Below are 15,902 nucleotides of genomic sequence, written 5' to 3'. Positions count from 1 at the left end.
TTTAGTTTTCAGGGGTTTTTTTAATTAAATTAAATTTGTTTAGTTTCTTGTCCTGGAAGCCTGGAACAGCTGGTACTGTTTAGAAGATATTACTGCTGTATGTTCGTGGTGCACTGGCTGAACCTGGCAACTTTTGGACTAGATTTTAAAAATTAGTAGGCCCTCCAGGTCCTCCCTGAATCAGATCTGAAATTTGGAGAAGAAAAACAGCAGAGCACATACTGAATTTCTCATTCCAGACTGCTCTGGTTTTTACATTATTTTCTAAATTTTACCTGAACAGGGAAACCACCTATTATGGCGGTGCTTCCTGAGAAGGTTTACACTGTTGAGGTGTTCATTCTAATTACCAAATGCCAAATGTGGTTTATCTATTGTCAATTTGATCTTTAAATTAATAGAAATGCTTAGTGGTATTGATAATGAAAACTTTGTTGATTTTGTTTTACGATTGTTAATGGTAAATGGAATCTAATGAATGATAACGTTTTTATTTGAGTTAGAGAAGAGTATTCTAATTATACTTAAGAGTTACTAACTAGAATATACCAATCAATAAATTAGATATCAGTAGTCAATGATCAGACCTATATCACAAAACAAATGAAATATCAGTGTTTATTAGTGTTATCATTATATCACCATATAAATAATAATTTATTATTATACATATATTTTATGTATAGTTCAACAAATCTCTTCTTAGTGGTTTTTCTAACTATAAGTAAGTTGAAAGACTTATGAAACCAATAGACCAGTGATTAAAAGAAAAACGAGAAACAAAAATAATGAGCTATATGGCATTTCTTATACTTGTGATGCATCTGCCAGTACAAGTCACAAAGGCTTACATATCCTTTCAACATCCACATGTTGACAAAGTGCAGGAAAGGAAGAAATAGAAGGCATGTTTTGCCTCATTTTTGGCTGACTATCCAGCCCAAACTATGTAATATTTAACCAGAAGGCAGTTCTAGAGTAAAGGAATAGAATAAAAAGGCTTGGGAAAATTAAAAGATTTTGTAAAATTTGATCTTGATGCCCAACAGAAAAATTGAGTAACCATTCTGAGTAACTACTTAGCACTGACATTAACTTCTATAAACATTTAATGAGCTTAAATACACACTATATACCATTCTGATTGATTTAACTCTCATATTTATCAATTATTATATTTACATTTGATGCTAAAAGTGCTAAAGCACAATTAATTTTATCCAGAGTATGCCGTGCCATGTTATCACCTAAGATACTCATTTTATGTTTTATTTTCTAAATTATAGGATGAAGTCTGCCCCAAAGCTGAAGGAGACGATGTTCAGAAATGTGTGTGGGCCTCAGCTGTTAATGTCAAAGACAAATTCATCTATGTAGCACAGCCAACTTTGGACAGAGTCCTGGTTGTCGATGTGCAGTCCCAAAAAGTTGTGCAGGTATGAATGATTCCTACCTCTGACAGTGACTAAAAATTTACTTTAATGTAGTTTAATTGTGTTTACTGGTAACTTGTGCTTTGCCATTTGATTGTAATTTATAACTTGCTTCATTACTTGGAAAACTGTAAAATATATGCATTTTCTGCAAACAGTTTTTCCATACTGCTCCATGAGTCTAATGAATTAAAGAAGTAATTTAAATCTTTTGTTTTCAAAAGTTTCATTTCGTGATCATGTCATACTAACATGGCCAGTTTCACAAAAATCATCCTCAGAGTTGCTTATTCTCCTTGCCTAGATCAAGGAGAGTCCCCCTCAGAAGCCAATGAAGATGTTGCTGCTTATCATCCCAGAAATGGTTTTATGTCTTCTCATTTGATTCCTAACAAAGCCTGAGATAATGAAAGGCTTTGCTAGATAATAGTAACTTAATAGGTATTTACTATAGTAGTAAAACAAGTATTAATATGTACCTAGGTCAATGACAGAGACAAGTGCCTCTAGCAAATATTGCCATGGACATGGTTATGAAAAACCATTCAGGCTGGAGCCACTGAATGCTTCATTCCCTGTTGGAATTCCCAGTCTTTCCAAGACTGTCCAACTTGGGCAACCTATTTGAACTCAGCCGCACAACAGCCAAGGGGCATGCAGGATTTGCATCTAGGCAGTCAGGGTCCAATATCTGGGCCCTTGACTCTTATGGTATGTGGCAAGGATAACATATCAGTTACATCCCTATTGTAGGAAAAACATGAGAACTTCATTTTTGGAGTAAAAAGGCAGAGACAGGGGTATGTCATAAGGCTGCTCATACAGCTCTACAGAGGTTGTGTAGTGTTGCCCTTCTGACAATGGAAAGGAAAAGGTTTGAATTACAGGGGCTGCTGAATATCTCTTTGGAAAGGAGACTTAAGTAGCAGATGAATGACGAGCAATTCTGCAACAATCTATTTTTTGGAAACTTAAAGATTACCTTATTTTTTAAATAAAAATTTCCAACTGGGTTTGTTCAGTCTAGTATTCTTTCTGATAGGGACACCACTTCAGGTTTGCTGTGGACTCAATCATAAAATTAAATTATATCATATTAGATTCTCTTTAAAAATTAATAGTTTCTTCCTTGAATTTGTCTAATTTGATTTCTGTATCCATGTGTAATTTCAGCATGTGGACCTCTTTCAATAAAGCGTCTGTAAGTCTACTACCTACTAGGAAAAATAACACATTCTTACATTTGTCCAAACATTGCCTTCAAGTATATAAATTTTAGTCCTCAGAAGTGAAGGACTCAATGCTTAAAAGTGAATTATAAATACCCTAAATATTGTATTATTATACTTGAAAATATTTCATCTCATAGACTTTCTAATTCTTTCAAGTCTTTTCCTAATTTAAAAACAACAGTTGATAGATTTTACAGACTTAGATATTGAACCCTCTGTTTTATAAATTAATAAACTAGGTAATTTAAGTTTTAAGCTATTTAAAGAAATATCCCTAGCTACTCTTAAAAAAATCTAAATTTGAAAAGCTTCATTTGTGATTTAAAACTTTATTTATATCAAAGGGATGGAAATCCCTTTAATATCACTCTTAAGGTCAGCTGCAAAGTACAAAGTTAATTTTGTAAAAATACAACCTCCTCTCTTAATCTGGCCACTTTTTTGCATCCAAATTAACTTAGACTTCCTGATTATGTGATGTACTTTGGGTTATTTATTTATTTGTAATCTGAGGATATTATACTGAGGCAATGAATGATATCAATTACAGTATAATTAAATTTTACTCATCCCCCAAACATGATAGAAAATACTATAGAACTTTAAAATATGGAAATAGAAATAAAGTAGTGAAGTCCAAAATCAAAATGCCTTATTCTTGAAAAAAATTTAAAAGGAACACTATATTTATTTACATTTAATCTTTCAAGCTCTCGTCTTCAGCCCAATTAAAACAGATCCCTAGTGCTTTATCCTGACCTTACCTAAGAAGTCACGTTTCTGACTTTCTTTTGCATGTGCTGACTGTATGACTTGGTGTTAACTGTATGTTTTAGGCCTAAGTATTTAAGAAATTAAACAGCATTGTTACATTTCATTATTAAAATAACATTTTTGACAGCATAAGATTTTGCAAGCCTCTTGATAAATTATTACCATTAGGGTGTATTTGTTTCCATGAATGCATCAATATCATTTCTTTTTTTTTTTTTTAAAGAAGTCATGTACTTTTCTTTTTTTTTTCTTTTTTTTAAATATTTTATTTATTTATTTTTAGAGAGGGAAGGGAGGGCGATAGAGAGAGAGAGAGAGAAACATCGATGTGCGGTTGCTGGGGTTTATGGCCTGCAACCCAGGAATGTACCCTGGCTGGGAATCGAACCTGGGACACTTTGGTTCCCAGCCCGCGCTCAATCCACTGAGCTACGCCAGCCAGGGCACATCAATATCATTTCTATCTGCAGCTTAAAAGTCAAAGGTCATAGTTTTTAAATGGGATCTATAACCTTGGTGTTGCTTTAAACATCAAATGGCTATTGCTTTTCTTTATATTAAAATTTTTGTGAGAATATCATACAAGTAACGTTTTGCTCTATAAATGATTAACTAGTAAACAACTAACCTTATTTTGTCTTCTGTGGAGCAAAATCAGGTTCTGCTTGGATGCAGAAGTGGCTTATTTTAACACCTCGAGAGTATTCTTAAGTATCATCAGCAGTCTCCTCTAGCCATTAGCACATTATCTTGAGAATCTACATCATTAGTTTAAATTAGGTTCACTTAATTAGCCAGCTGGTACTCTCCTTGTCAGCCTGATAAACAAGCTGTGTCACACTGATCCTCTATGTCAAGATGAAACCCCAAGTTCTGTGTATCTTTGTTGCTATTACCAGTATTTCACCTTACAGGACAAGCCATCTTTCTAGAATCTGATACATCTGGTCCATGACCAGTGTAGCTTGCATTTTTAATTTCTTATATTTGTTTCGTCCCCTCAGGAAATAGTGATGAATTTATATGCCTAAGATTATATTGAGATTTTGAGGGAGTTAAGGTTTACAGATCAAATCAAAAAAGAAAAGAAAAATGCTCATAGTGTAAGTAAATTATATCCTTAAATAATGTTTTAAAATATTAAAGAAAAAATATTTTTACCACTATGTTTATAAATCTGCAAAAAAATAAAAACCATTATTACATTATATAGCATATTTTAAACATATTTTTACAAAACAATAGAATAAGAAATTAACTCATTATGATAATATAATACTCAGAAAAACATACTTACATGGATGGTTAAGAAATACAGAATCCGGGGCCTGAATATATAGATCATTACCATTAATCAATTATAAGAATAAAATATTAAGTTATTTGAAATACATTTGTGAAATATTTAATAAATCAATAAATCTTTGAAGGAATGATTGTGGCTTAATTATCTGGCATTCCCCAGGTCAAGCATGGTCTGCTATATGTACAAAGTTCCAGTGTTTATGATAAGGGAGAGAAATTTCCAACTTATAGTATCAGAACCTTTTATTTAAACAAAGTCTTTCAGAATTACTCAGTGGGTCAAAACTGATCTTCTTTGTTCATTTTGGTGAGAGTAGATATCACCTGCTACAAATGCCTCATTGCCATAGGTTTCTCAAGGCAGTTTGAAAACAATTTTTCTAGCAAAATAATATCAGTGATCAAATGCAAATTTATACTGAGTAATAAACAAACATTCTCAGCCGGTCGATTTTGACATGAAAGGTCAGCATATATAGAATGCTTTTTTCCAATCACATATTTTTATAAGACCTATCTAATTTATTTCATCTTACTTTTGACCAAAACTTTTTTAATCTACTTATCTTTTGTTTAGGTATTATATATACTTGCCCACTGTCTTTTAATTTATATAATTTCCCTGGTAAATGGCTGGTGGTTAGAAGAAATATCCCTTTCTCTCTCTTTCTCTCAATGGACCCCAAAGTGGAGTGCGCATAGCACACGGGAATGAAAGATGACTAGTTGTGGGAAGGGAATTCTAGTGTATCGTTCATAGTTCTTTTTATCTTAAAAAAACATAATTCATTGTATAAACCTTTAATATATTGACCGATATTGGAGGCCTGAATTCATCTGTGTGTTGAGTGTTGATGTAACACACAGTGGAGGTGAGGATACGTTGAAAGTGGGAGATTCACACAGAGTGATCAATGGAGCTGCTTCTAGCCTTTGCTCACTGTCGTCTGTACAAAAGGAATAACAGTAGTGCACACGTCAAAAGAAGATCGTTGTGACAATGAAATAAAAGGAATTGTTATTTGTAAAAATACTTATTAAAAATATGTTCATAATAAGCCTGGTGAAGAATATAATGGTTTTTATTAAATAAAATAATAATGATGATTTTAATAATAAGTTTTGGCATTTACAATTTTGCAATTTGCTTTTCCCAGTTAAGTAGATTTAGAGGTTCATTAATTATATGCTGAGTATGGCTATTTACATGGTATCGTTCTAAGTGTGTAGGTTATATTAGGGACCTAAACAAATGCAGAAAAGCTTGACTTCTTGTAGTCTAGAATCAATGGGATGGAAAAAGCAATGAAAAATAAGAGGACTCATGGGCATGGACAGTGGTGGGGAATTGACTGTGGGAGGAGGCAGGGTAGGGGTGAGCAATGGGGAAAAAGGAGGGACAAATGTAACTGAACAAGAACGAATAAAAAAAGAAAAGAAAAATAATATTGGAAACACAAATTATATAATATGTAAGGTAGGGATTTTTAAAAATTTTTTATTGTTGTTCATTTACAGTTGTCCCAATTTCCTCCCCCCCCCCAATTTCTCTACCCTCCAACCCTTGCTCCCAAAGACAATCCCCACCCCATTGTCCTTGTTGGAAAAAGTAAATTGGTAGAGGAAGGCCACATAGGATTGGGAAAGCCAAGGGTGAAGGGAAATGCACAAGATGAAGTCTGTTTACAGAGTTAAATAGGGTGGTCAGACTGGCTCACCAAGGGGAGTTCTGAGTAAAGTAAGTGTGGAGGAAGCTGACATTGAGCTACCTAGGGGAAGACTGTTTTGGGGGAAAGGCCTTCCAAAAGGCAAAGTGTGGCTCCCAGGATGCACAGCAAGGAGGCTAAGAGTATCCAGACTGGAGACATCACAGGAAGAATAGTGGGGAGGCTGTTTGAGAAAGAAGCCTGGGGTATGGCAGACGAGGTAGCACCCAGTAGTTATTATAAGGACTTTTAGGTTTTGCTCTGAGGGACATGGGAAAGATGCTATCATGTTTTCAACCGATTAGTGTCATGATTTGTCTGCTGCTTACCAAACAAAGAAAAAAATAAAGTCACTGACAAATGTGTTGAGAAAGTCAATGAGCATAAAGTTGGAAGTCTGAGATCATATGATGATGTTGGAGAGGATAGGGGCTCATTTACAGTGATAGCAGGAAAGGTGCTAGAGAAGGTCCATGTTTGGAAGGCAAACCCAGTCGTATCTCCTAAAGATGAGGCATGAGGGAAAGAGAACCGTCGGCAGCCATAGAATCTTTTCAGTCCTTCACATGAAACATGGAGAAACACTTTAACTATTTCATAACACAGAGACTTCTCTGGGAAAAGAAAATTCTTTAAAAAGTTTAAAAAATAGTGTCTTTCTCTTTTACAAAAGCTAATGGTTCACATTGACTGATCATTTAGAGTAATTTCCAAAGTATACTAGCAGATGTTTTGTAAAATCCAACACAGGCAACATGTAATTTATCTCTTTCAAAAGTGGATGCTCTATGTAGGAGTATATAGATATTCATAAATATATATATATATATATATATATATATATATATATATATATATATATATTACTGAAAATTGAGTTATGGCAAGATTATCCTGAAGGAGGGTGTTTGGAAATATTTTTGTCATTGTTATATGATTTTGTTTGCTGAAAACACTGTAAATGTTCCTCTGTAAAATAAGTTATATCTGCACACTTGAAAACTTGTAAACAGATTTTTCCTGAGACTTAAACATTTTCCAAATAAAATATGTTAGATGTACTTTTCTTCATTTTGAGCTGCATACCTTTTTCAGTTCTGGTGTGCTTTTATAACTGAACACCAAAATAAACTAAATTCAATACCAAACCTTTGAAATGCTGAAACACAACATGTTCAAAAATTTGTGAGACCATTGAGCAGGTATTTGTAAAACCCCGATGTTGTTTTTAAAATTGATTGATATTTTTCTCTTTCAAATACATATATCTCAACTTTATTTGAAAGCAATTAATCATGAACTGCTTCCAAATCTCCTGGAACATTTTCTCATAAGTTAACTGTAAAAAATAGTGTGTCTCTCCACTTATAAAAATATTCATATTTTAAGGCTCAATTAAATGGCATTGCCTCCTCGCCTTATCCCTTATTCTGTATTTTACTTCCTCCTCTGACATTTCATGGCATTTGGTCCTTATTTTCACTTCGTGACATGCATCAAGTTATTTTAATTTGTTCTTTCACCCTCTAGCCTGTAAATCTATCAAGGACAAAGACTACATTTATTTACTTTCTCTTTTAGGTCTTAGTTTTATCGTTTGCTAAGTAAGGGTATTACATCTCTAACTTCGAAACAGTATGATGCTTTTATAAAAATACCTTTTAGTTCAATTAGTTTTTCTAATTGTAGTAATAGTGTTTCCATAGTGTTTATTATTTGCCAAGCACATCTTCAGCATTTTGTATTTACTACCTTATCTATTATTCACAACAGCCTTTGAAGTTGCTATTATTACTGTCTTCATTGCATTATAGAGGAAACTAAACCACAGAAAAATGTAGTAACTTCCTATGATATTATTATTAATATTATTTAAATTTAAGTGGTGATGCTAAGATTTGAAGTCTGCTTGGGAGTACCCACTCATGAGCTTGGTGTATATAGTCTCTCATTCACACCTCACTGGGGTTGTGCTGCTTATGCAGATGATGCTGCCTGCATTGAAGCCCATAAGTTTCTTTCCGTCTTCCAAAGGAGAAAAAATAAAAGAATATTTCTTGTACATGAGGCATAAATAGGAGGGTGACATATCCACCCATTGTCGGGAATTTAATTATCCACTAGGAGGGATGATCTTTCATGTGTAGAGAGGTTCCCTCATTGGGAAGGAAGACAGACAATCAAATCCCAGCCCTGCTGATAACTGACTAGATGACTTGGTGAGACAAAAGCTCAGCTCCCTTACCCTCTGTTATGTGGACATTAATATAACTTGCAGATTGCGGTATGCCCATGTAAGACAGTGCTTATGAAAGGGCCTGGTTAAAAGAACCGCACCTTATGAGAGCTGGACATTTTTATTCATATTGTTCTCTAATATGTAAAGGTATTTAAACCCTTTGCTCTTTTCATAACTGTGTGTGAACAATTGAATAACAACTAAGAGTTGTTATTGTTGCTTTTGTTTTTGTGTTGAGCTGTTTGATCTTTAGCATTTTAAAAAGATTATCCCATTTTAACCTGCATGAGAAATAGGCTTACCATTATAATCATATGCAGATCAAATTTAACATGATAAGGGGAGAATATGAAAAAAATCAAAGGAAATCATTACTTTATTATTGATGGATGACGGCTTTTTTGCTATATGTATATTAAAATTATTGAGCAGCACATGTAACATCCAGCATGCATTTGAGTACAATTAACAAAATGCCAGACTTAAGCATTAAAGCCATTGCATTATTTCAAATAACATTAAATCTGAGGATAGTTTTTCTAAGTTTGTGCAGTAATTCATTATAATCAAGAATTCACTCTCCTTTTATTTTTCTCTGGCTGAATCCTCAAAGTGTTGGCCTTTCCTTCTTCCTAATTTTTCCTAGTTTTTCTAAGTTTGTGCACTAATTCATTATAATCAAGAATTCACTCTCCTTTTATTTTTCTCTGGCTGAATCCTCAAAGTGTTGGGTTTTCCTTTCCTAATTGAGGCTTAGTAGTCTCATGTGATGACATTCAAAACAGGCAGAAAGAGAAAGCGTGGCGAAGGGAGGGCTCCTCCTGTTCTTGTCGCTGTTGATGAAAATGCAATATCATCCTCCAAAATCATGTATCACAGTCATATTTTATAATACATAAACCAGAATATGCCATGTGACCACCCTTGCCTCTGCAGAGGCTGGGAATCTTGTATTTGTCAAAGGGTAATAGAACTGGTTACTGGTTTAAATCTCTGATGTTCACCTTCCTTCAGAACATTGCTGCCCATCTACTCCCAAAATAAGACCATGACTCAGCTAGCCAGCAAGAAAGGATGAGGGTACTGATTCAGAAATGCTCAAATGGGTCTTTTTAGAAGTCTCTTAATTACTTTGGTGATCCAAAAATATAGATACAATGAAGGGAAAGGTTTGAGGAAAGAAATACTTCAGTAAGACTAAATTACCAACATGTTAGTTAAAATATGAATCTCCATATGTTCGACCACATCTGTAGTTCACTTTATACCCACTGTGAAAAGTTATGAACTAGGACTTGAGAAATTGTCTAAGGATGTTCAACAGAGCTTTGGAAAGAAATGCTTTCAACATTAAATAAAAGCTGTTTTATTGAACACAATTTGTTTTATGTTACAAAATTTATACATGCAACTACTATAAAACGTTACTTTAAAAGGGGGTTAGCTGGTAATATAAATAGCTTGAAATTAAAGTGAGTGAAATAACTGCCTGGAAGCAATTTGTTTTATTGGAAGTTTTATTTTAAGCAAATGCTAAATATTAGCAGAAAAACACATTTACCATATCATGTATGGTACAAAAAAAATTGCTTCTCCCAGTTTCTGTGGTTTTGAATTGCTCGTTAAGGAAACTAAATTAGGTAATCTGTTTTGAGAGTTACAGCCACGTATTGTATCTTTGGCATCTTGGCATTACAGGCGGTCAAATCCCATAACCAGCACTGGGATGGAAAAACCTAATGGTATAACCTTGGTTCTCACCTGTATTAAATGACTGATTAAGATGCACATATTAATCACTTCTATCTTGAGTTTTTAAATACCTTCTCCATGGCACATAATTTACACAGGTAATGAATGAACATAAAACTTTATAAAATGGCACAAAAATGTGTTTGAGTCAAGTATCACATTTCCAAATTAATGAAGTAAAAGTTTAGAAAATTAGACATTTGGCAACATACATTTTTAATCTAACATCTAAACTCTCGATTCTTCCACAGTTTCTGGCCTATGTTTTAAACTAAAGTTTCAGCTTGAAAACATTATATTTTTTTCAACTCCTATCTATTACAGGCAGTAAGCACAGACCCCGTCCCCGTGAAATTACACTACGACAAGTCGCACGATCAGGTCTGGGTGCTCAGCTGGGGTTCCATGGAAAAGACTTCTCCGACGTTACAGGTGAGCCCCTGTCAGCGTATTTGAGCCAAGAAGGATCTTTAACCCTGTAGCTATGTCGTTGGATATTTATAACCATTTAAGAATGATATTCTTCATTCTGAGAACTCTAGCCACAGCTAGATCAGCACAGGAAAAAAAGGTAAAAGAAAGTTGATCCCCAGTACTTGTTTTGGAAAATATTGTAGGTCATGTTTATCAAAGGTTGGATTTATATGCTAGAAGAATAACATATGATGACAAAGCAGATGCTCTTAGGAAAACAGAAATTACCTTTCAAAAGTTTTCTGCCACCCAGCAATTTTCATAAGAAGTTTTTCAGTTATTTTTAATTTTTTAAATTTAAATTATGTTATTGTTGTTTAATTACAGTTGTCTGTATTTTCTCCCCACCCCTTCCCCCGCCCACTCCAAACCCACCTCCCTCCCTTGCTTCCACCCTCCCCCTTGGTTTTGTCCATGTGTCCTTTATAGTAGTTCCTGAAAACCATTTTCCCCACTCTCCCCTTCCCCCTCCCCTCTGGCTATTGTTAGATTGTTCATGATTTCAATGACTCTGGACTCTGGTTACATTTTGTTTGCTTTTTTCTTTTGTTGATTATATTCCAGTTAAAGGTGAGATCATATGGTATTTGTCCCTCACTGCCTGGCTTATTTCACTTAGCATAATGCTCTCCAGTTCCATCCATGCTGTCACAAAGGGTACAAACTCCTTTCTCTCTGCTGCATAGAATTGCATTGTGTAAATGCACCACAGCTTTTTGATCCACTCATTTGCTAATGGGCACTTAGGTTGCCTCCAGCACTTGGCTATGGTAAATTGTGCTGCTATGAACATTGAGGTGCATAGGTTCTTTTGGATTAGTGTTTCGGGGCTCTTAGGGTATAATCCCAGCAGTGGAACTGCAGGGTCAAAAGGCAGTTCCATTTTTAGTCTTTTGAGGCAATTCCATACTGTTTTCCACAGTGGCTGCACCAGTCTGCATTCCCACCAACAGTGCACTAGGGTTCCCTTTTCTCCACATCCTCTCCTACACTTGTTTGTTGATTTGTTTATGATGGCCATCCTGACTGGTGTGAGGTGGTATCTCATTGTGGTTTTAATTTGCATCTCTCTGATGGCTAGTGATGCAGAGCATCTTTTCATGTGTCTGTGGGCCCTCTGTATATCCTCCTTGAGAAGTGTCTGTTCAAGTCTTTTGCCCATTTTATAATTGTTTTTTTTTTTTTTTGGTCTTCCTGGAGTGAAGTCATGCAAGTTCTTTATATATTTTGGAGATCCAGCCCTTGTCAAAGGTGTTATTGGCAAATATGTTTTCCCATACAGTTGGCTCTCTTTGCTGTTTTCTTTAACCATGCAGAAGCTCTTTAATTTGATGAGATCCCATTTGTTTATTCTTTCCTTTATTTCCCTTGGCAGGAAAATCATAAGAAGTTTTTTAAATTTCAGTTTCTCTTTTTGAAATGAGACCTAGAGGGTGGGACACATGAAACAGAGACCAGGAGAGGTAGAGAGTCGCCAAGCAGATCTCCATTATTCTGCAAGCAGATGATATTTTGTTATTTGAGAACAGGCTCATTTCTAATTTGTAAATATGTGGTGTGACCAGTGTGGAACTTGCTCCAGTCTTGAAGTTGTTTATATGAGAATTTGACAAATACAGAAAAATATATAGTATACATTTTACAATGACTCTTTGGCACAGACTTAAGATTTTTATAGTTATAAGTTTAAGAAGGAACAGAAAGAGAATGGGAAGGAATGTTTGGCCCTTAAAAAATATGGTTTATCTATTTCTCAAACCACCTTGTGATTATAAGTAAGCCTTGTATGTACAGAGTCCTAAATCATAAACCTTTGGCCACTTTCAGTTATGTCTCTTCAGTGAATGAAATGTCATTTTTAACCAATTACCACTTTAACGCTATTCATGATTTTGAAATGTTTTCAGTATTAAAATATTTAACTTACAAAGAACAGGTCTATTGAAATGAAATATTTTAAAGTAACTATTACAATTAATGGTTTATTTTATATTTTGCTAGAAACATTTGTCATTTGAAACATACAAAATATAATATAGTATTTCGATTATCTATTGTTGCAAGTCAAGCCGCTTCAAAATTGTAGATCTTAAACAGAATTAAAGGATGACTCACCACTCACAAATTCTGTGGCTTGGCAATCTGGGCATTTCTGTGGGCAGGATCCGGGAGCATCCATGGGGCTGCAGCCATTGGATAGCAAGAGCTGGAAGGTCCGAAATGGTCTCACTCCTGTCTGTCATGTGGTGCCGGTGCTTAGCTGGGGGCCTTGTGTCTTATGCTTTGCCTGCTCAGCCTCTAGACTGCCGTCTTCACAGAGTGATGATACCAGAATACAAGACAGTGGAGGTCACAAGGCCAATTAAAATCTGGGTGCCAGGGTTTACATAAGTAACTTCCACCACACCCTAGTGATGAAACCAAGTGATGCTGCTGTCTCAGACTGAAGGGGGTGGAGGGACAGAGCCAATCTCTTAATGGAAAAGCACAGTCTTCATTGTGGACAGCTGTTAGGATGACCTACCTATGGTCATAAGCTCTAATTATTTGATATTTTGTATTTAAATATAATCTGGACAACATAAATAAAATAGGTAGGAATTAAAAAACAACTTTAGGCAAACTTCTCTAATAGTATTCAGAAAGGGAAGAAAAGCTTTGTAGAGGTGTTAAGTAACTTCCTACACACTCTCTAGCCATCTAAACATGGAGTATTTTTCTCTGAATAAAAAAAATGCTAATAAGATTTACTGAATTTTAAAAATATTTTCTGGGTGGGAGTGAAAGGTAAGTGTCATACCTGAAAATATAAAATAAAATTGAGGCATTGAAAAGTGTTCTTAAAATAACATATACAAGATTTATTTATACAAAGTGTGTGTGTTTGTGTGTATATATACATGATAGATGATAGGCAGACAGAAAATGCAGAGCCTGTGGGTCAGGAAACAGACCATTCTGCACCCATGGAGCATGCTCGTGTCTGGTCTCCAGGCCCAGTCTCCACGGGGTGCTGTAGTGAAGACCAATGTCATCCTGCATGTGTGGCCCAGTTGTACTACAGGAAAAGGGCCCTGAAAATATGTGTGCTTAAATTGTATTAGGCCGATAGCCCTTCAGCCCATCAGCCCATTCTCTCCCAGGACAGAGAGAGATTACTACTCTGGGATACAAATACAAATCTTGTCCTGGGAGAGGAGGGGCAGGTTAGAACTCTGGAATGCCAGTAATTGGCTCAAAGGCTTTAAGTTTCTAAATCTCTCAGGAGCCAAACAGTGTCTCTGGCTTCCAAGGCATTTTTGCTTCGTCATCATCCTTTAACCAAGTTTGCCAGTGCCCTGTGCTCAGAAAGACGTGACTGCAAAAATGTCAAAATATTTGTTGGTAATTGTCTCCCAACAGGTTTACCAGGAAACATCCCCAAAGAAAATGGGATTAAAGGTTTTTTCTGAAAGTGGAAATACTTTTCTTTTGCAGAAATTAAATTCACCAAACCAAAAACGTGGGCAAGCTCTCACTTTTGCTAGAGTGTCTCTGTGCCACAGTGTTGAAAGGTTAGACTGGAAAGAGGTGGATGCCAGGATGTGAAGGCTAGGAAGTAACTTTTTTGTCCTAATGCAGTAAATCTTATAATGGTACCCACTGACCTTTGGAGGAGCAAAAGTATTTTACCAAGGATCAGCAAGCCCTATTTATATTCCTTCTTTGTGTTTTCCTTTCAATTGTAGGTAAATCTATAAATCTTTGCCAATTATGAAAGCAAAATATATTATTTTTATGTTTATAATTAATTAATGAAAACCCACAAACTATCATTTTAGGTATGTAAGATAGTAATTTTTCCAATTAGTATTCTCAAATGAATTCCCAAAGATTTACCACGGTTATTTATGGTATTTCTTTTTAAAAGACATCATGCCTGATAATAATTTAAGAAATGCTGTTCTAAAAATTGAATCTGTCATCTGTACAGTTTTACAATTTCTATGGAATGTGTTTTCAATTGCGCACAAATTAGAGATGAAAATATCCCCGGGAAACAACTTGGAATAAAGTCCTTGGATTTTGCTATTGTTTGGGGAGTGGCCATGGCCAGAGAGGGTGACATTGGGAGGTGGTGGCTTTGGGTCTGTGGAAGGCATTACACGTAGAGAGACCAATGGCAGGATGTCATTAGGAACGAACCAGAGGTTGTTGAAAGATGGGGTCTATCGATTAAGGTACATCAGATCAATCTGTGCATCCTTGCATTTAGTCGGCTCAGTTCTGAACTTGGCCATCCATCACTTCCTGCTCAATTCCGGCAGTGAGAAAGTCCCTGAACCATCAGGAAACGAAGCCCAGATAGAGGGGAACTAGGGAATGGCATTGTGTCTTTTATAACCTAGGACTATGCCAAGCACATAAATGATGCTCAGTTAATATACCTTCACTAGCATTAAATATTTTTGCATCAGTGACTTTGGGAAGGTTGGGATGCAATACACACATTATAGTGTTGTTTAGATACTGTGATTCCTGTAAACTACCTAAAACACATATTGACACATAGCAAGCTCTCAGTAAATATGGTTGTTACAGTTGGACTAAGTATTAATTTCAAATACAAGTGTATGTATTTTGAGAGTTACACATACTTCTGTACAATCCAAAGGGAAGAAAATGTGGAGAGTTCCTTCTCTATCACTCTGTTGATCTTTATTAAAGTCTCATAGACACTATTATCAATGGCTACAATCCAGTGCTGACTTTCTCACTGACATTCAAAGCTAACAGAACAACTATTGTACTGCAGAGACAATAGAAAAAATGTGGAGGTATGAGAAACTAAAAAAAGAACTCATAAAATTTGATGCATAATGGGATATGAGGAGTAAAAGTTTAAATGCAGTTATTTTTTTCTTTAATAGACAATAAAAGTTTAAAAAAACAGTTACTGATGAATAGTTGGAAAGAAGAAACTTCTGATTAAAACATACTAAATCTG

The 15,902-nt window shown here is 35.2% G+C and overlaps 1 protein-coding gene across 4 annotated transcripts in view; it reads left to right on the top strand.

The window, feature by feature from the left end:
* FSTL5 (follistatin like 5) overlaps window positions 1–15,902 on the top strand; it is a 542,283-nt gene that overhangs the window by 484,665 nt on the left and 41,716 nt on the right. For all 4 annotated transcript variants that reach the window (XM_045831808.1, XM_045831806.1, XM_045831807.1 and 1 more), the window contains 2 exons: window positions 1,287–1,436; window positions 10,766–10,873. In XM_045831808.1, coding sequence (XP_045687764.1) covers window positions 1,287–1,436; window positions 10,766–10,873 — 258 coding nt within the window. The remainder of the gene's footprint in view (window positions 1–1,286; window positions 1,437–10,765; window positions 10,874–15,902) is intronic.

This window comes from Phyllostomus hastatus, unplaced genomic scaffold (assembly GCF_019186645.2).
Source record: "Phyllostomus hastatus isolate PE091 unplaced genomic scaffold, TTU_PhHast_1.1 phas_contig_159, whole genome shotgun sequence".
Lineage (NCBI taxonomy): Eukaryota > Metazoa > Chordata > Mammalia > Chiroptera > Phyllostomidae > Phyllostomus > Phyllostomus hastatus.
This window is presented reverse-complemented; position numbering and strand designations above follow the sequence as displayed.